Raw genomic sequence first — 20,909 nt, forward strand, 5'->3', positions numbered from 1 at the left:
TGATTTTAATCGTTTATTTAATTTGCATTTATATAACAGATTAGTCTTTGCTCTCCAATTTCTCCGACACCGTTTGAGTTATCCAATTCAGATATGGCAGATTTCCAGCCTGTATGGGCAGAGAAATTACCTCGGCCACGCTATATGGATGGTTCTCGCGAACAAACTTGCTCAGCTCATCAATGCGAGCGGTCCGTGTCTTTATCATCATAAGATACTCGTTATCCTCGTTTACCTTACCCTCCCACATGTAGATGGACTCGATTTGCGGTATAATATTCACACAGGCCGCCAATTTGCGTTCGATGATGCCATGCGCCAGTTTCTTTGCCGACTCTTTGTCGGGTGTGGTTACAAACGCAACGGAGCTGGTGCCGGCGATGTAAGCTGGATCACACGCCTTGTCGCTCATTTTGTTATTTTGATTTTGGCTGAACGAGCTACTAGCCGATGTGCAAGTGGTTGTGCTTGTGGCAAAGGCCGTGCGACTTGTGACAGCGGCAGTAGCGGCAGCAACAAGTAATAAATTGCGTGCGAGTAGCCAACGACAGGGCACCGACCTTGCGTTTCTCAGATATTGCATTAAATGCACTTTGCTCGGCCAATGAAACGTTGCGAAATGAAAACAACACAAAAGTCGGCGATGTCAACCGTAGCCCGACAAATGAAATCATGCTATCGATAGTTGTTGCTTGTTTGTTATCGATATAATACGCTTTACACGCACGCCATATTGGAAATCAGTTTGCCAACTTTTGAAAATATTTTTTTTAAACTAAAATCTTATGGTTTCAGAATTTGTGAATATTAACTTGAACCTATAGTTTTAAAAAACCTCTATGTCACCAATACCTGGGCTGCAGATGCAAACAGTTCACTTAGACACTTGTATTTTAAAGCAAATTTTGAAATATGACTATCAATAAATATATGATAGTATTTTGCATTCAATTTGTTTAAAAAATCTATTCTCGCACATATTTATAAAGGTATATTAATCATAAATATAATATGTGTCTGTGGCTCAGACAAATATAATCAAAAGTGATTTGGGTATATGCAAAAAAAAAAAAAAAAATTAAATAAAAAAATGTAAATATAATTATTTAATAGTTTTTGTGCTTAAGACTAAATGATGTTATTTATTTATTTTATTTTTTTTGCTTTTCTTCGTTGCGGTGCGCTGTGCAGTCAGTGGAGCTCAATTTACAACGCGCACACCGAAGTGCTTGATATTGGAGCGAGTGTGTCCACATGGGGAATACTCTGATATTCCTGCACATGTGGAATTCCTTGCGGTCCTAGTCCGTTTCGTGTTTATCCGACTCGGATTTAGCAGCTACTTCGCCTGCCGAGGGCGGCGGCTGTGCAGCGGGCGCAGCACCAACTGACGGTGGCGCCGCCGCCGCCGCCGCTACTGCTGCCGTTCCTGCTGCTGGCGCTGGCTGTGTTGGCGGCTGTGGCAACGGATGAGGCTGTGCCGGCGGCTGTTGCTGAGCTGAGCCGTACACAGCGCCAGCTACTGGCGCCCCCTCATGCATATGTCCCGGCGGCGGCGGCGGCGGCGCTTGTTGTGGTGGTTGCTGCTGCTGCTGCTGCGGTGTTGGTGGTGGTGGCTGCTGCTGCTGTTGTTGTTGTTGTGGCGCACCTGGTGGTGCATTGACACCGCCATGCTCCCTGGCGCTGGCAAAATGCAGCGGCGTATATGGCTGATAGGGCGGCAGGTGTGGATAATAGGGCTGCGGCCGCGAATGCGGCCCATACTGTGGCTGATAGTAGTGCGTGTGCGAGTGCTGGCCCGGCCCAGGGCCACCATAGTTAGCATACCCCATGTGCGGCAACGGTGGCGGCAGTCCGGGCATGCCACCGGGCGGCGGCTGCTGCGGCTGTTGTTGCTGCTGCTGCGGCGCCATGTGAGGCGGCAGGTGTGCTGGGTGTGAGCCTGGCGGCGGCGGTCCACCTACGTGAGCATGCGGATGCATTTGAGGTGCTCCTCCTGCTCCTCCTGGTGCCGCTGCTATTTGCGGCGGCGGTTGCTGTGGTGGTGGTGCTGCTGGTGTTGCAGCTGCTGGTTGATGTTGTTGTTGTTGCTGCGGCGGCGGTGGCGTGGGTGTTGTAGCTGGCGGCTCACTGCTTAGTGGCGGCGGCGGTGGTGTTGCCGCGGGCGTCGCTGTGGGCGTAACTGGCTTGCCGGGCACAGCGGTTGCTGTTGTTGGCGTCTTGAGCGATTCCTTTACGTGCTCGTTCAGTGGCACCGGAGGTAGATCCAGTTTGTCATGCTTTACGGGCGGTGGTGGCGGCGGCACAGATGGCTTTGGCGGCGGCTCAATGTCCATGGGCTCTGGATCCGTTTTGCTGGCCAGCTCGTGTACGGGTGGTTGCGGCGGCGGTGGCGGAGGTTGCGGTGCCACCACCACCGGCGGCTTGGCCGGCTCCGGTTTGGGTGCAATGCTCGCTTCCGGCGCCGCAGGCTGCTGCTGTGGTGCCTGCGGCTGCTGCTGCGGCGGCTCCTCTTTGCGATTGGGCGCCTCCTCCATGCGTTGACGATCGCGTTTGATATCCTCGTACATGCGATGCACCATTTTCTGGAATGTGTCCTCATCCACGGCAGGCTTGCAGTGCCGCTTAAGCTCCTCCTGGAAGGCATCGCTCGATTCGAGCATGCGCTGCTTTTTTGCCTCGAACTTCTCCTCCATTTGCTGCAGCTCCGCCTCCAGCTTTGTCTGGTGCATGGTCAGCGAGCTGACCTGACGCTTGAGCACCTGCATGCGCTGCGTTGTCACCACGGATCGCACATCGGGCACCACCGCCTCGGAGAATATTTCGTTGATAAGGCGATGATTGCGCAAATAGCGCGCGTATGCCATATGCTTGGCCGTATATCCCTCATCCAGATCATCCTCATCCTCTGCCGGCTGTATATCAATGCGACGCTCGTGCTGGCTCTTGCTGCCGCCGCCACGGGATGGCGTCTCATGCACATCAGTTATCTCGGGTTTGACTTTCGATTTGGCCGAGATGTAGGCCTGATAGGCGGGCGTCTGGTGGTATGCCTTCAATGCCTTCTCATACTCCAGCTTCTCCGCCTCGTACTCGTCGACATATTCGGTTCTTTCGTCCTCATTAAGCTGCTTCCACATGACGCCTATCTTTTTGCCAAGCTCCCACAGCTTGAGCTCCGGATGCTGCGCCTTAACGCTGTCCCAAACACGCTTCGAGTAACGCATATATGGCAATATGGGCTTCTCTGGCGGCTTCGGTGGCTTTGGCAAACGCGATTCGCTTTGGGTCTTGCTGCTTGAGGATTTGGTCACTTTTTGCGGCGTAAACGCCGGATTGCTATAGTTGCTGTGCGTAAATATGGGCGTTTGATCCTTATTTCGATCGCCAGCAGCGCCGCCGCCAGATGAACGCGACCGGCTGCTCCCACTGCCACCGCCGCCGCCGCCAACAGCTCCGCCGCTGGGTAGCGGGGTTGCCGGCCCTGTTGGTGCCCCAACGGCGATTTGCTTGTAGTTGCTGGGCAGCGCCATGTTTAGTAACATATATGTATAGTTATATTCTTAACTTTTTAGTGCGGATTGCAATTTGCATATATATCAAGTAAAAACAACAAAAATATAGCTAAATTCACGCGGACGCCATTGATGGGTTTTTCTCTATACTGAAAATTGGAGATGGCACTCAACGCGTCACAACAATCGCAATTCGATAGTTTATATGCCACATTTGATACGTTTTACAGCACTAAGGGCTGTTAACACGCCGGCATATCATTGGCTAGAGTTGACAATTCGAGTTCAACTCGATGAACACGTTCAGCCTTTAATTTCTCAGTTGTAAACATTATTAGCCTGCAATTAAGTAAACATGCTCCGTTATTAATGAACACTATATTTGATTAACTTGCAAATTAGCCATTTATTTTTAACAGCAGACTTATTATACATAATACATAGTTTTTCAGCAACAAGTTCATTTCAATGACTTGTTCAATTGAACTGATTCTGAACGGAACAGCACAGCTTTGTCATCGGCCAAACGGAATACGTAATGAATTTAAAATACTTCTATATTTTGGACAAAACCATACTTTTTGGCCGAAGTAACAACGTTAAGCGTTAATAAATAAATCGCACATAATTCTTGATAAGCACACTAGCTGTTCCTATGCCCGTTCAATCGTCTGCCTCTAACACAATCAGTTGGCTCCCAACACTAGTCGGAGGCAGAAAGAAGCACGAAACATTTTTATATTTTGGGTAGCAAAAATGAATCGAATTCGTATATGTTTACGCACCGCGGTGAGCAGACATGGTTACAGACGTGCGCCAGGACGCGCACCATTTAATATCTCGGCCATGCAGCTCGCAACGGGCAGCAACAATTACAGCGGCAAACAGGAATTACATATTTGCCGATTTTGCAGCAATCTGCCGGAGCCCGAATATGTCGTTGATGACAACACGTACGACCGTGTGTGCTCGGAGACGCTGGATGCACTATCCGATTACTTTGACGAACTAACCGAGAATGCTGCAGATATTACCGGTTCGGATGTGGTCTATGGCGTAAGTGCGAATCTTGCAAGGATTGCATTATGTAAGTTTCAATTGGCCTCTGTTCTAATCGCAGGATGGCGTGCTCAGCGTTAATCTGGGCCCAGTCAATGGCATGTATGTGATCAATCGCCAGAAGCCCAACAAACAGATATGGCTGAGCTCACCAGTTAGTGGACCCAAACGCTTCGATTATATTGTTCTGCCAGGCGAGGCCAACGGCCGATGGGTCTACAAGCATACCGGGGTGACGCTGCACGAGATGCTCCAGGAGGAAATAGGTCAAATCTTTAGAGAGCAATCGGTTAACTTCCTGAAGCTGCCCTAAATTGCCACCAATCAGTCTTAGAGTTTTTCATTTAGTTAGTTTATCTAGTTAGATTTTCACTCTGTTCATTGTGGGCAATCCTACACGAGCTGGCGGGTGGCATGTTACTTGTTAATGATATAAAGACAAACAAAAAATTAAAGTATGGTCAAAAAACGCAACTGAATTTCATTCGATGTATTCACGTGTTTGCTGCCGCAAACGAAGATAGAGGCTTCTTCTAAAGACCACACTACCCGACATGGGGATTCCCAGCTGCTAGACACGCCCACTAAGGTAACATTGCCTCTAATTGTTGACTCTGTTTAAGCACATTTCATTTTGACTATATATCTGCAATCTTTCACTACAGCTCAGAACGAGTTCAGCGACCAAGCCGAAATGGGCGGAGCTTCGAGAATTTCAAACCCTCCAATTTGATTTGCTTTGGGGATGCTGATCAGGAATATATATATATACAATATATATATAACCCATTTCTGATGGATAGAGCAGGCACAAAGCATTGACTCGATCTCTGGAGAGTTTCTCAGCTGTCGATCTGTTTAAATTTGACGACTTCAGCTTTGATATATTTGTCTGATATTGATTTTAGGGGCGACCACGCCCACAAGCGAGTGGACAGACACGTGTAAATGTGAAGATTGCACAAATTGACCTATATGGTCATTTCCAAATCCTGATCGGAAAGTCATTGCAAACTATAATAAAAGCAAGAGTAGGCATATTTTTTCCTGTCCAGTCGACGCCCAATGCCTGTGCCCAGCTGGAATCTCAGAGGGGCAGTTAGCTCTCAACCCTAGTCGAAGGCAGAACTAAAAAGTATATATGTTTATATATTTTTTAAAAGTAGCTAATATTTCGGCCTTTGTGATATGAATCGCATTCGTCTATATTTACGCGTCGCGGAAGCCTTAGGTAATATTAATTGTCAACGACGTTTCGCCGGACTTGCACCATACAAACTTTCCGATCTAGCGGATCTATCTGGCAGCAGCAGCAGCAGCAACGACAACGACAACATGGATATCTGCGTTTTTTGCGGAAATCCGATCGATGCTGATTACATCGTAGACGATGCCACATACGATCGTGTGTGCGCCGAGACATTGGATACACTATCCGATTACTTTGACGATTTAATCGACAGTGCCGTTAATCTGCCCGACTACGATGTGGTCTATGGCGTAAGTAGATTGGATCTTTGAATCAAGGCTGCTAGCCCCAACCGGAAGTACCACTTTAATCCTAACCATGCGCCAATTATTTCATCTAACCAAATTTGGTAGATGCCATTTGTGGGCGAATATCAAATTTAGCCCGCATTTTCTATAGGAAAATATCTACGGCTTGCAATATTTTCACTAGAACGGGCAATTATAAATAAAAAAGTATGATTATAGCCAAGGTTTGAACCATATTCTGGCTCAAATCGTAAGGCAAACCATATTGAACTCGCTTTGAAATAACCGCATGAATTCGTCGAATCTTCTTAATTTGTACCCTTATGCGTTTGCAGGATGGGGTGCTTAGCGTGGATCTGGGCCCAGTCAATGGCATGTATGTGATCAATCGCCAGAAGCCAAGCAAACAAATTTGGCTGACCTCTCCGATCAGTGGACAGAAGCGCTATGATTACATTCTGCCGCCCGGCCACGGCACCGGTCATTGGATCGATCAGGAAACTGGCGAAACGCTGCACGAGATACTGCAAGAGGAGATGGGTCAAAAGTTTCGAGGTCAATCCGTTAACTTTCTGATGTTGCCCTATACCAGCCACAACTGATCTCATGGGATTAGTTATCGTAGATGAGGCTTAGTTACACACTTATTTAAAACCGCGGGACGTGTTAGTGTGGGGCAAGACTTAATGCTAAGACAATAAAATGAGAAATAAACTATTTAAAACCCAATTAAACTGCGTTCATTTTATTTTGCATACATAGACAAATGTTTGCTGCGCGATTTCTATTGCTAAAAAAAAAAAAAAGAAAAATGTTGCTTTTATTTGAAATATCCGATGCTAGGGCTGTGTGTGCTTACATAACTATATATATATTATATATAATATTTCGGCTCCAAATCAAAATATTCAACACGCTGTATATGCCCCGTCTACAGCTAAAGAGATGCTTAGAATTAACATTTGTTGTTTTCTTTATTATAAACGGCGGGCAATCTAGTAGAAAATTGCCCATCTATTGATGGTTGCCGTACACGTTGTTGTAGTGCGGCGGCTGTTGCGGCTGCTGTTGAGCCATATAGTTCTGGGGCAGATTGTTATACGGCGGTTGCGGCGGTCCATTATTGGCCCAAGGATTGATTTGGCCAGGATAACCGCCGCCGCCGCCGCCGCCGCCCATGGGCGGACCATAGGCATTGTAGTTGCCCATATTGTAAGGCTGTTGTTGTTGTTGTTGTTGTGGCTGTTGTTGCGGCATGCTTGGATAGTTGCTGGGACCGCTGGACAGCTGATCGGCGGCATAGCTATAGTAGCTGCCATTGCCGGTTCCATTATTAGGTCCATATTGTGATTGCGGCGGCGGCGGCTGCAGCTGCTGCGGAGGTTGTTGTTGCTGTTGTGGGCGCTGTTGTGCGAGGTTGGACATGTTAGGCATATTTCGCATCTGCTGCTGCTGCTGCTGTTGCTGTTGTTGCTGCTGGGCCTTGGCCGCGCTGCTTGCCTGATTGCTGTTGTTGGTCAGCGTGCCCATTAGATTGGCTATTATGTTCTCTGTATCCTTCAGTGAGATCTTTGGCGCCGCCGGCTTAAAGGTCAGCGAATTGGGCGACATGGTGGCCGCCACAACGTTGGGCATCGTTGTGGTTTTCTTGCCATTGGAATCGTTCGCCTTCATCACCAGATCATCAAAATTGTAATCATCATCGTCATCGTCGTCCAGCATAAAATTGGGTGAATTGCGAGAACCAATGCCACGTCGCTGCTGCTTGGCCGCTGTGGGCATATCGCGGTCCACGCTCTTGCGGCGCATGGCAGACACGAGTTCGGCCGCCGCGTTGGTTGAGTATGAGATGCGTGTGTTGCTGCTGGCGGCGCGTTCATTTTGGCCGGGCCGACCGATGGCGACGACACGTGACAGATAATCGCTGCAGGATTCACCGTCGCTGCTTAGCTCCGCAATGTTAACATATTTGCGCAAACGCTCAACGCGTGGCGGCTCCAGTTTCTCCAGTTTGCGCAAATGGCCAATTAGATGCACCTGCTCCTCGTTGGACAGAAACTTAAAGTTCTGCAACAGTGTCTGCAGATCGGAATCGGTCAGGGACTCCATGCTGTTGCCAGCATCGTTGGAATTCGATTTGGGCGTCAGCTCGCTATTGCCAGCCTCCTTGGCCAGCTGATGTTCCACCTCCTTCATGAGCTCACAGATATCAATGTCCAGGACACCGCCATCATCGTCATTGCTGGTGCTTGCCGCCAGGCCCATTCGGCTCGGCACCTCGGCAAAGCTTAGCCCGCTGTTCCGGTCGCTCTGGCGACGCACATGATTCGTCTTCACCAGCAGCGTGTAGAAGTGCAGCAGCTTGTTCATATCATCGGTGCTCAAATTGTCGAGGCCATTCATGACCAAAGCGCCAGCCAGTTTCGAGGAAACGAGCTGTCTATCGAAGGGCAGCTGGTATTCCTTCTTCTTGGCCAAGTCCGTGTGCTTTGGCTCCTGTTGTGCCGTCTCCTTAGCACCTGGCGTGTGTGTGAGTGTTTGTTGTGGTGGGTTGGAAAAGGAAGAAGCAACACAAAATGTACAATTAATTCGTTTATTAATACAAGCACATAATTATCTGTACGCATCGAAAATCAAAAGCATATACAAGACAAAAAAAAAAAAGAAAACAACTAAAGTATTACATACAATTCAAATTTGGCGGCCATTGAGAGGAGGAGGTGCGGCATATGCGACGCTTCCAGCTGTTTGCGACAGGGCACTTAACCAGGACATTTTTCCTTTTCATTTTTTATACGTTTTTTTTTTGTTTTTGTTTTTTTTTTTTTGTTTTTAATAAATTTATTGACACTTTGAGCACTAACCTGAGTACGCTGAAACGGACCGTATCACTGCACCGAGAGCCCACATAACGCAACCGAAACACTGAACCAGTAAAAAAAATAATGACGGATCACAGACAGATTGTATATTGTTCAGATGGGTATATACGAAATGAATATACAACCGTTTGCTTTAAATTCGATGTACTAGCAAAATCAAAGAGTAACAACTTAAAAAATCACTTGTTTAATATTTCAGAGACTTTTAATTCTAGGATAGACAATTGTTATATATATATATATACATATATATATAAAAAGCGAATCTGAAAGATCAAAAATCAAAAACACACAGCTTACTTGCTACTCAGATTTCATATGGCTTTTAACTCAACAAACTCTCAACTCAAGCCATCGAGGAGACGCATAAATCAGTCAAAAATAATGACTGCTCGACAGTTTTTATAGATGGGCGCAATTTAGAAACAAATTGCATGCCCCAGCACATTGCAAAGTTGATCGATTTTCTTATTATAAGGCGGGCATAAATAAAAATCAATCGACATTTATCGATGCAAAAGTTGTTCTGCTCAATAACTCGGAAACAGCTCAAGTTAAAGATCTGCTGCTTAAGTCGGAATTTCAAATTCCAGTTCAACACAATATTTCTTATAGATATCGTACAAAAGACCTCAATAACAAGTCTCATAATCGCAATTATTTCAAACACGAACCGAATTTGTTTTAGGCATCAAATACTGGAAACCCGCCCCCGTTATAAGTTGTGCACGAAATTCGAAACGTTTGGCAACCCTGGCAATGCGAAATCACAAAAAAAAAAAGAAGAAGAACAACAAGGCACACATAAACTAAAGTTCAGCAGGGTTGAGAGCAGGTCAAACAGATCGCATAAAGGATTGAATATTTTTGCCTTTGCCAAGAATTGTGACTGGCTGCAGGATTAGACCATGTGTAGATGTTTTATTTGCAGTCCTTGGTAGCAAAAATATTTATCCAAAATATGCGCAACTGTCTGAGCGACCTCTACCCCGCCCTGCCCCGCCCCATCCCGCCAACCACCCGCCTCCCGTCACGCCGGCAACGAGCAATATATGCTTACCTGAGCTGGGAGAGACAAACGCTTGGGTATCTGTAAAATGGAAGGATTCATTTTGTATCGTCTGGAACTTACCTTTGGAGGTCACCTGGAAGATGATGGTCGCTATATTGCTGATTAACTTTTTCACAACACGCACTTTTTGTGGATCATCGAGCACTTCGGCAATGAGTATACCCTTTAGCTTCTCCTTGGTGGTCTCCATGAAGACGCAATTGTCCTCGTTCAATAGCAAATCATCGGCGGCATTCGGTTTGATCTTCTCCATGGCCAACGCCTTGCTGAGCAAATTGAGCGCCTTGGGGCCCAGACTGCCCAACTGATCCTCCAGGGCGGACAGCATGCGCAGCACACTAACTACGGACAGTGGACCCTCGGGCTCCTCAATTGACTCCAGATCCTTGTTAGCAGCGGACATTGATGTGCCCGCCGGCGATGTGGAACGCTGTCTGGGCTGGCTGTACTCCGGATAGACTCGCGAATCCAATACACGGAACGTCTCCAACGGTTCATAGGTGCGCGATGAGCGCGAATAACTGTCGCCCCTCTCCCTGTAATAATCGCCGCTTCTCTCACGGCCCCTCTCCACGTAATCATCGTGGCCGCGCGAATGCAGCGATCTATCCCGACCCCGGCTGTAGGGTGACCGTGAACGCCGGTGTGGCGAGCGAGATCTGGACCGAGATCGCGGCCGGCGTCTTGAGACAACCGGCGAGCGAGTACGCGATCGCCGACCCATGCGGGGCGGCGGTGGCCGTCCACGTTTGGGCGACAAGGAGCGTGACACAGAGCGCGGATAGGCTGGACGGCGATTGGGGCGTGCCGATGGCGCAGCAGGTGCCTGCTGATCGTCATCGCTAATATCGATGACAGCATCGCTGGCAAGGGAGCCACCATTGCCGTTGCGATTGTTGGCACCACGATAGTTGGGCTTGCGACGCACAGCATTGGCGGTGGCAGCAGCAGAGGCTGCAGCCGGGGCGGCAGTGTTTTTGGGGCTATTGACGCGTATTTTGTAGCGCTCCATTAGTTCCTTGGTGTTTTCCTCGTCCTCGTCGCCGAGCTTAAACTTATCCTTGAGCTCCTTTTTGATCTTGTTGACAGATATGTTGAAGAGCTCGACACGCCTGTCCTTCCAGTAGGTGATCCATTCGGGCTTGTAGTCATAACTATTCGGATCGCATTTTTTCTCCTCCTGCAGCTGCTTGTAGCGTCGATTCCAGAACAGTTTCCATTCTTCGGAATAATCGGGATGCTTCTCCGGATTGGATTCATACGTTTCGGTCTCGTCGCGCAGCTGCTTCAGCTGCAGCTCCAACAGACAGCGAAACTTCTCCCACTTGTAGCGCTCCTGTGCAATATGTGATGCTTGCAGCGACAGCTCCTTGGGCGTCGGCAGCTGCACGGGTGCTGCGACCTTGGCGCCAACTGTGGCTGGCTTATCGGAGCTGCCAGCGGGTGGTGAACGATTGGCGGCACGATATGCCGGCTGCTGTTCCGCCTGCTTTTTGCGTGCTGCCTTCTTTGACAACTGCTGCGGCGTCTGATGCCCGGCTGTGGCCGTAAAGTTCTCATCATCCTCACTGGAAATGGCATCCAGTGCAATTGGCATGTTCTCTGTGCTGCGCGATCCTTTTAAGGACTCTGCAGGCTTTAGGGACTGTATCGTTTGACGCACCTCGTCTAGAAAATCGGGACCGGCACATTCATCAAAATGAAACTTATCGCGCACCTGTGAACAGATTTTAGCACGAAAGCGACGAAAATCATCGCCGGCAACGGCCAGCACCTGCATGCTGCGGCCATAATGCTGCTCAATGAGCTGCACCAGCTTTGTGGTGGCATTAAGCACCAGCTCGTTGGAGTTGCTCGACGATCGACGCAATTGCTGGAGCACATCGAACGCCTTCTGAAAGTGCGTCTTCAAATAGTTGGAGCGATGGGTCACCGATGTCCAGTGTGTAAATATGGAGTGGCTGTCGTTGCACGTATTGCACAGCACACAAAAATAATCGGGACGCCCCTGGCCATCCTCGTGCAGCTCCACAACGTATTCGGTGCCAATAAGGGAGCCGCCTTTAAAACTGTCTATTTGCTTTTGTATAACCGCTGTGCGCGCCATTTCATCCTCAAAGCCGGGCGGTACCGGCTCGCCCGTTAGGTAGCTCATATTTGGACAAATCTGCAAGAAGGCGGCGATTGGTCTCTAGTTTTTAATCGGCAGAGGTGGGTGCATGTCGTGACACGAAAATCAAAATACACGGATCTGGGCCCAAGCCTGAGCCAAAACTATGCAAACTTGCAAGTTGGTTGCGATCGTCAAGTGATTACATTTATTGACACTAAATCAGCTTATATTTGTTGCATTTATTTAACCTGCCGTACGAATATGTTATGCTACATTTAAAGGGGCGCATCGACAAAATTGCCAAACAGCTGTTAGCTCCATAATCACAACATATGCGCATTTAATATTGCTTGGCGAAAATGAATTGGCATCTTTTGCATAGCTTATGCCCAGACTTGAAGCTATCTGTTATTTTTTTATTTTTTATTTTCATACATAAATCCGACATGCGCCCATCTCTAATAGCAAAACAATGGCGCCGACTGGCAATTACCTGGTCAGCACTTCGGCAGGGTCCCCCTCCTTTTGGTCACACTGTCAATCTAGTTATTTGTGTATTGTATGCACTGGTTTTGACACGAGAAGAAATAAGACAAATATGCACGCACACACACACACACACACACGCACACTAAACACGCACATTCACATATACATGTACAAATTCACAGTAGCGGCTCGTTCTTTTCCTTTCTTTTTTGCCACAACAAAACTTCGACGTCGTTTCGCACGCTCCACGAAAAGCGATTTGTTGTTAATTTCCTACTTACAGTGCTAATTATAGAGTTGTTTGTTCACTTACAATGTGCATAATGTTAAACGTATTGGTAACACACTTTTTTTGTTCACAATTTTTCCCAAATAATTTTTAGCATGCACAAGAAATAAGGAACAGAAATGAAGAAAAATGAACGCAATTTGAGTGTAGTCAAATGTCGCATAAATGGCATAGTGTTGGTGACTGTGTGTAGGAATTGTTTATTTACTAACTATCGCATAGTCGCAACTTCGATAACGCAGTCGTGTTGGCGGGTAGAATTTAAATTTTGAATTATGTATCGATTGCTTTGCCCATAATAATAGCTTGGATTTCATATTACGCAGTTGAATTTGAAGCAGTATGTAAGATGTGTTAAATACATTCGAAGAATGTAGAATATTTGGAAGGCTTTTTAAGTAAATAAATAAAATAAAAATAAAGAAACGAACGTATATGCAAATTTGGTGGGCATATGTATATTACACCTAAAATATATGCCATTTGAACGAAGCTTACTATCTAGGAGTGAGAAAAACATTAACTACACTTCATGCACATCCTATACAAACTAAATATTTAAGTTGAAAAGTTGGTTGGTTAATTCATTAATCAATTTACAAGAAATCTGTCACAAGTTGTTCATTAAATTCCCCTGTGGCTGGCCCGCACCTTGCTACTGGCAATATCTAATTTTTGTAATCATGGCCCTATGACATTTTGATGAAGTTGCTGCACTTGAGCTGAAGCTCAACGCACATTGCCTTTGAAAATGCGTTAATGCCTTCGGGCATCCAGTATTATGTGCATGGGTGTACATATATAATTACATGCTCGTATATTATAGAGTGCCAACCACCACCAGCAGCAGCAGCAACAGCAGCACGAGCACCACCAGCGGCGGACAAATGGCAGTGTGCCGGGTCCACGTCCCAAAACAATTTCGCACCCACCCCTCCCTCTAAAAAAGGTCGTCGACGTGTGCTGTGATAGATGTATCACGTACATTCATATCTGGAATAGAAGAGCCGCATTAATCGCTACATGATGATGATAATGGCAATATAAGCGACTATACAATGAGCTGACCATATGCGCACATAGACAATAAAATGAGAAGAGCAAGCCCACCCGAACTGGCACAACTGGTGCAACGGGCACGCTGGCTGGAGAAAGAGCAACAGCAACAGCAGCAGCAGGACCAGACGGTTGGGCAGACAGTCAGTTCACATTTAATGAACACAACGGTGACATGAGTTATGGGCCATTTTTTTTTTGACAACGAAAAATTGCGAATCAGCACAGCTGTTGGCTCTGCGGTGAGGTTTGCGCAAAATGCGCTGGCTATAGGGCAGCAGAGGGGGTTGGGGGTAGCAGCAGCGACAGCATCTCGACATCGGCATCATGAATGCAAATGCTATTTTGCATTAACATTGCGAATGAACATGGGGCATCCCGTCGCAGCCGAACAAATACATAAAGTCCGTACGCGATCCATTCGCGCGCCACGCAGATGAAGATGAGCGCATTCCGATTACGGTGAGCACAGACAGAGGGAAGACAGAAGACTGTGACACCCCTTCAAATACGGAATCGAAATCAGCTTCAGATGTGTACGATATGGGAGCGTAATGTGTTTTAGACAAAGTGGCAGACGCAGACAGATCGCACGCTATGTTGATCCTCTGCCCAGAGTCCATTCAAATTTTTCAATTCACTTTGCGACCCCTTTATCTATGTATGTATCTATAAGTATCTGTATCTGTATCTGTATCTGTATATGTATATGTATATGTATATGTATCTGTATCTGTATCTGTATCTGTATCTGTATCTGTATCTGTATCTGTAGCTGATCTGTATCTGTATCTGTATCTGTACCTTTATCAGTATTTGTATCTGTATCATTATATTTATCTGTATGAGTATCTCTATCTCATTTTTACCTGTATCTTTATCTTTTTCTCTGTCTAGCGGACATTTTGCGATTCAAGTGTGAGTTTGAGATAGGATAAAAAACATAAAAGTTGCTTGCAACAGTTTTCCGTCCATTTTCCGAGCTTGGGGCTAGATTTAATAAATTACCCAAGCACGTGTTTATTAAGTTTTTATGAATGAAACTGAAAACTTTTCACACACACACACACACACACTTGACCACAATTTTCCATCCAGGAGGCGTGGTTATATAACACAGGTGGCGTGCAACGAGCAGTGTTGGTAATGAAACAAAATACATCTTGAGATTGGCAGCTAACGCATTCGAATTAATGATAGAAGGAATAGATAACTATTTTCTGGGGGTATCATATTAACTTTGAGCATCAGGCAAATGTTTAAAGTCCAATTAGCTTATGTTCATGTATTCATAAATATAAAATTTCAAAATATCTGAAAACGTGTAATAAAGAATATAAATAAATAATTTTGAAAGAAACGCCTTACAGAATATTAAGAAATTTTTCAACATTTTTTTTTAGTAAGAATCTGCAATATAAATTAAAAAATTACATTTCTATGTGAAAATATTGATAAATGATGAACTATATTTATATATATATATTTATAATATATGTATGAAAAAAAGGTGATTCGAATCAAGACATCGGTTCAAAGATGCGTTAGATCAGGAAAAGCAGCGATTTTTTTTCAACTGCAAATTTAAAATGAAAGAACATACAATCTTCGGCATGATGGCAATTAAATTTGCTTTGTTGGAAGTTTTTGTGGCATTTTGTTGTTTTATTTTTTTCCGTTTTTAATGCTACAAAAGAAATTTCTTGGCAAGTTGTGCGCAATTCATTAAGCGAAATCTGCCCGAATGCGAATAATGCAAATTGCTCTATTTCGGGCTAACTGCAAAACGACGACAAATTTATTTGCGGCCCATGTGGCAGGCCAAAGGAGCCATCGCCAATGCAATCTACTCTCCATCAATGAAATGAAATGAAATGAATGCCGTGTGCTATGCAGACTTCAGCATTTGCACCAAAAGTTCAAAAATTCCATTAATTACTCTGCGAAGTTTTCACTGTCCCCCATCCCTGTTTTTTTTTCGCATGCTAATTTTTAAGAATTTCGAATTTCTTAATGGATTCGCTGTGTCGTTGCTGTTGCACAGCTGCCCCGGCGATAGTTTGCCTATTGGCTAGGGAAAATATGAAATGAAAATGAGAATGAAAAAAAAAAAAAACAAATCAAAATGAAAGAGTTTTTGACTTTGGTTCGGTTTTTAACCCTAGCCTATTGTGCGCCCGGCTGCTACTTTAATTCCCATGCGCCTCGGCCCACCCCTCTCCCTGCTGCTGGACCGGATGTGCTCATTGTGCGTCATTTCCACTTATCACCCAGGGGAATTTGCAGCTTGCCGGAAGCGCTCCATTGCCCAGCTGCAGCTGGTGTCAGTCCCAATCCCAAACCCAAATCCAATCCCAGTTCCAATACCAATCCCAATCCCAGTCGCACTCAAGTTCCCAGCTCCGAGACCAAGTCCAAACTTTGTCGCATGCTTCAAAAATGCGTAAATCAAACTAAAAACAAACGGCAGCGGCTTGCCATGAATTAGTATTAGTGTAAAACGGCTTTTAATAAGTCGGACAGGCCCGCATCTCCATGGCCATGGCATGCATGTTGGACGCCATTAAGCGGACAGCGGACACTGGACACTGGACACTGAAGAGTGGACGGCGGTGGGCCTTGGCCGGACGGGCTGGCCATCCGCAACGACAAAGTCAATTGCGGTAGCCGCAAAATGGAATTTTGTTTTAAAAACTTCTGTACTGCAAAATGGCTCGCTATGGGCGCATAAATTTCAAAGCTCTTGCTCACATTGTATACCCTCGCTGAGGAACTTTCAATTTTGTAATGTAATGAGTAACGCATATAGCCTTTGACTTCTTGATCAAAGTTGAGTTGATGAACCTTCTAAAACTTTAGCCGAATCGACTGGATCGTAGCACTATATCCTTGTTATTATGTAGTATGTAGTATGTAGTATGTAGTATGTAGTATGTAGTATGTAGAATGTAGTATGTAGTATGTAGTATGTAGTATGTAGTATGTAGAATGTAGTATGTAGTATGTAGTATGTAGTATGTAGTATGTAGTATGTAGTATGTAGTATGTAGTATGTAGTATGTAGTATGTAGTATGTAGTATGTAGTATGTAGTATGTAGTATGTAGTATGTAGTATGTAGTATGTAGTATGTAGTATGTAGTATGTAGTATGTAGTATGTAGTATGTAGTATGTAGTATGTAGTATGTAGTATGTAGTATGTAGTATGTAGTATGTAGTATGTAGTATGTAGTATGTAGTATGTAGTATGTAGAGTGTCTGCAAGTGTATTTAATCATACACACAGTCATCCGCCTTTCCATTGGCGTAGTGTGTAGTGTGGGGGATCCCATAACTTTACCAAACAAGCTGGCAACGCTGTGACATATGTAGAAATGTGTGTTGTAAAGCTACTAATTAGAAATAAATACTGTACATTTAACTATAATTGATTTGAAATGCTGCTTCGAAGGTGGTTTAAGACTGTTACAAACGTGTTTCAGCATTCATAATTCAAAAAGTATTTAAGCCATGTTGCAGGGCATTTGGTACAAATCTAGTTGCTATAGGTTTATGGAAAGGCAATGGGCTATATATTAACGCTTAACGCTATATACATATATAATTATGTTCATGGGCAGTGGCATCAATGTATTAACATATTTCTGGCTTTTGGCGCATAAAAGTTAAAAAGCAAATTATGAACCCTATGTAAAATGTTTACAAAGTATTTACGAGCCTGTCGGACTTCTGGGCTCTGCATGCTTTGATAACTGATCTATGTATTTTGTTGTTGTTTTGTCCTGTTCTTGTTGCTTTTTTGTTGTTTGTTTTTTGGCAATTTCAAACATGCAACATGTTGCAATGGAGTTATAAACCAGCCCCAAAATTTCAAACTTTACAGACGACTTATATAAGGAATGTATATAGCCGCTGGAGGGCAGCGGCACGTAGGGGCGGAAGGTCCGCGCGTGTGAGGGCAGCATGCCAAATGGAAAAAAGTTTTTGCCTTAATTTTTGGCGCTTTTTCTTCTTTTTTTTCGTATTTGGTATACTCTGACGCTTTATTAACGTTGCCCTGTTTTAGGAGAGGGTGACCTGGCAGAGCAGGGCAGGGCAGGGGAGGGCATGGAGTGTGTATGGAGTGTGGGGCCTGTGGAGGGTTTGTTTGTTTGCTGGCAGCAGCGCAGCAAGTAATATTTTTGCCGCATAAAAGTCAAAATATGCAAATAAAGCAGGCTCTTCTTGTTGTTGCTGTTGCTGCTGCTAAGGAGCAGGTGGGGCAAGAAGGGGCAGTGGGGGGAATGGGGGCTAATACACCAGCAGTCAGACACAGAGACAAACAGACACAAACGAAAGCCCCAGCTAGAACAATGTGCATATAGATGCGAGGGGATGGAGGGGAGGGATGGTGAGGAGAGGCGTAAGGGGTGAGGGGTTCGACTAGGCGAAAGAGAGAGTGAGAACAGCGTGGCTTAAATAATAAATGTAGTACACGCTTTGAAAGAATTTACTATGCTTTGGCAAATGGAAGTTATAAAAACCAAACACACACACACACACACGCACACACAAGCACACACATACAAGCACACACACAAGCACATGTGCATGGCATATAAATAAACAATGCCCCTATATAACCCGAGGCAAGCCGGAGTAGTGGAGAGGTAGCGGCATTTCCATATTGTTGCTATAATCAGCGGCTGCTTTGATTCATCTGCATGCACGCGCGATGCCGGGACATTGTTGTGAGGGGAGCGGGGAGTGCCCACCATTACCACCACCAAGTCAAAGGCAAAGCCATAGCCATAGCCAGAGCCAAAGCTAAATCCATAGCCAAAGCCTTAGCCTGGGTGCCGCCGACACCCCAACGACATCATCATCAAAGTCAACCCAAACGGGCGAAGCAACCACCAAACGGTCTCTCCACATACAGACTCCGGTGACTCCGTTGGCCCAACTTCAACTCCGACATTGCTCCGACATGCTGTTGCCTGCAATTTAGTGCCGGCATCGGGCTCAACAACTTCAAGTCACGACACGACTTAAGCACGACTCTGCTGGCACATTTAGTCAGCTAAACGATTTATTGGCATACCTATTTGTGCTAGTTTTGACATAGTTTCATTGCATGTGCTCATTATTATTCCAATTTGGTTTTTATGCATATTTATTTGATTTGTTTATTGTACTGTCTCACAACGATAAATAATCACGACCCGCTCGCATTACTAATGCAGTTCAAATATCGTTTCAAACATGTTCGTGTTCGGTGTTCGGCATCATGTTCGAGCAACAACCACTGACTGACGCCCCTTTTCAGTATGAGCGGCAAGTGTTGTATAAACTCGCGGTGGCCTTGCCAACATATTTAGCCGAAAAAAGGCGAGTTGTGAATATAATGCAGCTAACATGTGGCCATCCGTATGCCAAGGACATATACATGTTAAATAAGCTTGTTTTTCTACATTTGGGTCGTTACAAAACGAAACAAATCAACAACAAAGTGTATTGCATGAGTTCTAGAAGCCAAATATATAATATAATAGAAATGTAGCGTAACTGCGTTTGGAGTTTTATATATATAAGGTTCATGCGTCGATCATGGAGCCCAGTATATAACTTTAAATAAAGGTGAAGATATTATAAACAGTTTCTGAGTTTCTAAACTCTAATAATTTTGTAACTTTCGAAATTAATTATTTTTAGCTGACATCATTTACTAATTGAGCGGGCCATACAATACGTTTATAAATGTCGAAATGCGCTTGTAATTACGAAAAGTCGCAGTAAAAAAAAGGCTAGAATATAGCCATTTTACGGTTGCATCAGCTGTGTGAAGCAGCCCTTTCTTTTACGCTGCTCTCCGGGGCGCTGTGTGCGTTCGTGTGCATGAGTGTGCCTGTGTGTCTCTGTGTCTGTATGTGTGTGTGTGTGTGTGTGTGTGTGTGTGTGTGTGTACTTGTGTGTTATCTCGCAGCCTGGTTCTGGTTCAGTTTTCGTTTTCCGTTAGTGCAGCATTTATCCTCGACGACGTTGGTTGGTTTCGCCTTCGCCCTCAGTCATTGTCACTGTCGCTGTCGCAGTCGAAGTCGAAGTCGAAGTCGAAGTCGCAGTCGCAGTCGTTTCTCGCCTTGTCCGTTGGTGTTGTTATTTATTTTTTTTTTGCCGCTGCTTCTGCTGCTGCTGCTCTTGTTGTGTGTGCACGTTTTATTTATTGTTGTCGTGTGTTATTTGTTTGTGTTCTTTTTTTTTTTTTATGGTGCCAGTGCCAACTTACCTGATATAAGAAACTCAAACAAGGTGCGCAGACCCGGAGTCAGGGCCACGGCACATGTTGTTAGTTAAACCAGCGCCCCGAAACGGCTGTCCCCCAGACCGGGACACTTACCAATAAGTAAAACCCTCCCCCCCAAAAAAAAAAAATACAGAACGGAGAAAAGCAAAACTGAAACGAAACTAAAAGACAGCCCCCACTTCAGAGAGCTTCAGCTACAGTTACAGTTACTCTCTGCTTGTAGCATTCGCAGCATGCTTTTAGCTTCAGTCCAGTTATTGTTGCTGCAATAAGCAATCGCCAAATCACACACACTACAACAACAACAACAACGACGACAACAAAAACAAACAGAAATACACAAAACGTGCTGCGTGCGCTGCGTCGCTAAATGCAGTCGACGTCAACGTTGACGTCGCTGTCGTCACAGTCATCGCGTATTATGGGCCTAACCAAACAGCAACAACAGCAACAACAACAACAACGGGAAGAAGAAGAACATCAACAGCACTTGATACAAAAATAAACAAACAAAATCAATCAATTAATCAATCTGTGAACGCCCCAGGCGTACGCCCACGCTCACGCCCACGCCCACGCGCACTTCAAACTGCAACAGCAACAACAAGGACAACAACAACAAAGAAGAAGAAGAAGAAGAAAAAAACAACAATAAAC

General features: G+C 45.2%; 5 protein-coding genes across 6 annotated transcripts; 2 read left to right on the top strand and 3 right to left on the bottom strand.

Moving 5' to 3' along the window:
- LOC115767268 (protein CutA homolog) lies at positions 1 to 856 on the bottom strand. The gene has a single exon (XM_030711493.1). The coding sequence runs from the start codon at positions 581 to 583 to the stop codon at positions 41 to 43; it is 543 nt and encodes a 180-aa protein (XP_030567353.1). The 5' UTR covers positions 584 to 856; the 3' UTR covers positions 1 to 40.
- Positions 857 to 1,131: 275 nt separating this feature from the next.
- LOC115767263 (formin-like protein 5) lies at positions 1,132 to 3,627 on the bottom strand. Its single transcript, XM_030711487.1, has one exon. The coding sequence runs from the start codon at positions 3,543 to 3,545 to the stop codon at positions 1,302 to 1,304; it is 2,244 nt and encodes a 747-aa protein (XP_030567347.1). The 5' UTR covers positions 3,546 to 3,627; the 3' UTR covers positions 1,132 to 1,301.
- Positions 3,628 to 4,035: 408 nt separating this feature from the next.
- LOC115767267 (frataxin homolog, mitochondrial-like) lies at positions 4,036 to 5,049 on the top strand. The gene is made up of 2 exons (XM_030711492.1): positions 4,036 to 4,571; positions 4,636 to 5,049. Exons 1-2 carry the CDS (start codon positions 4,272 to 4,274, stop codon positions 4,885 to 4,887), a joined length of 552 nt encoding a protein of 183 aa, XP_030567352.1. The 5' UTR covers positions 4,036 to 4,271; the 3' UTR covers positions 4,888 to 5,049.
- Positions 5,050 to 5,680: 631 nt separating this feature from the next.
- LOC115767266 (frataxin homolog, mitochondrial-like) lies at positions 5,681 to 6,786 on the top strand. The gene is made up of 2 exons (XM_030711491.1): positions 5,681 to 6,074; positions 6,407 to 6,786. Exons 1-2 carry the CDS (start codon positions 5,763 to 5,765, stop codon positions 6,671 to 6,673), a joined length of 579 nt encoding a protein of 192 aa, XP_030567351.1. The 5' UTR covers positions 5,681 to 5,762; the 3' UTR covers positions 6,674 to 6,786.
- Positions 6,787 to 6,810: 24 nt separating this feature from the next.
- Positions 6,811 to 13,059, bottom strand: LOC115767262 (uncharacterized protein CG7065). Of its 2 annotated transcripts, XM_030711486.1 has the most exons (4): positions 12,632 to 13,059; positions 10,150 to 12,192; positions 10,086 to 10,098; positions 6,811 to 8,590 (listed from the first exon to the last, which is right to left on the bottom strand). In XM_030711486.1, exons 2-4 carry the CDS (start codon positions 12,178 to 12,180, stop codon positions 7,086 to 7,088), a joined length of 3,549 nt encoding a protein of 1,182 aa, XP_030567346.1. In that variant the 5' UTR covers positions 12,181 to 12,192; positions 12,632 to 13,059; the 3' UTR covers positions 6,811 to 7,085. The 2 variants fall into 2 exon arrangements, with proteins under 2 accessions (XP_030567346.1, XP_030567345.1); XM_030711485.1 differs by having other exon boundaries at positions 10,086 to 12,192; positions 12,632 to 13,058.
- Positions 13,060 to 20,909: the final 7,850 nt, after the last annotated feature.

This window comes from Drosophila novamexicana, unplaced genomic scaffold (assembly GCF_003285875.2).
Source record: "Drosophila novamexicana strain 15010-1031.04,08,12 unplaced genomic scaffold, DnovRS2.1 tig00001361-arrow-arrow-pilon, whole genome shotgun sequence".
NCBI classification, from domain to species: Eukaryota; Metazoa; Arthropoda; class Insecta; order Diptera; family Drosophilidae; genus Drosophila; species Drosophila novamexicana.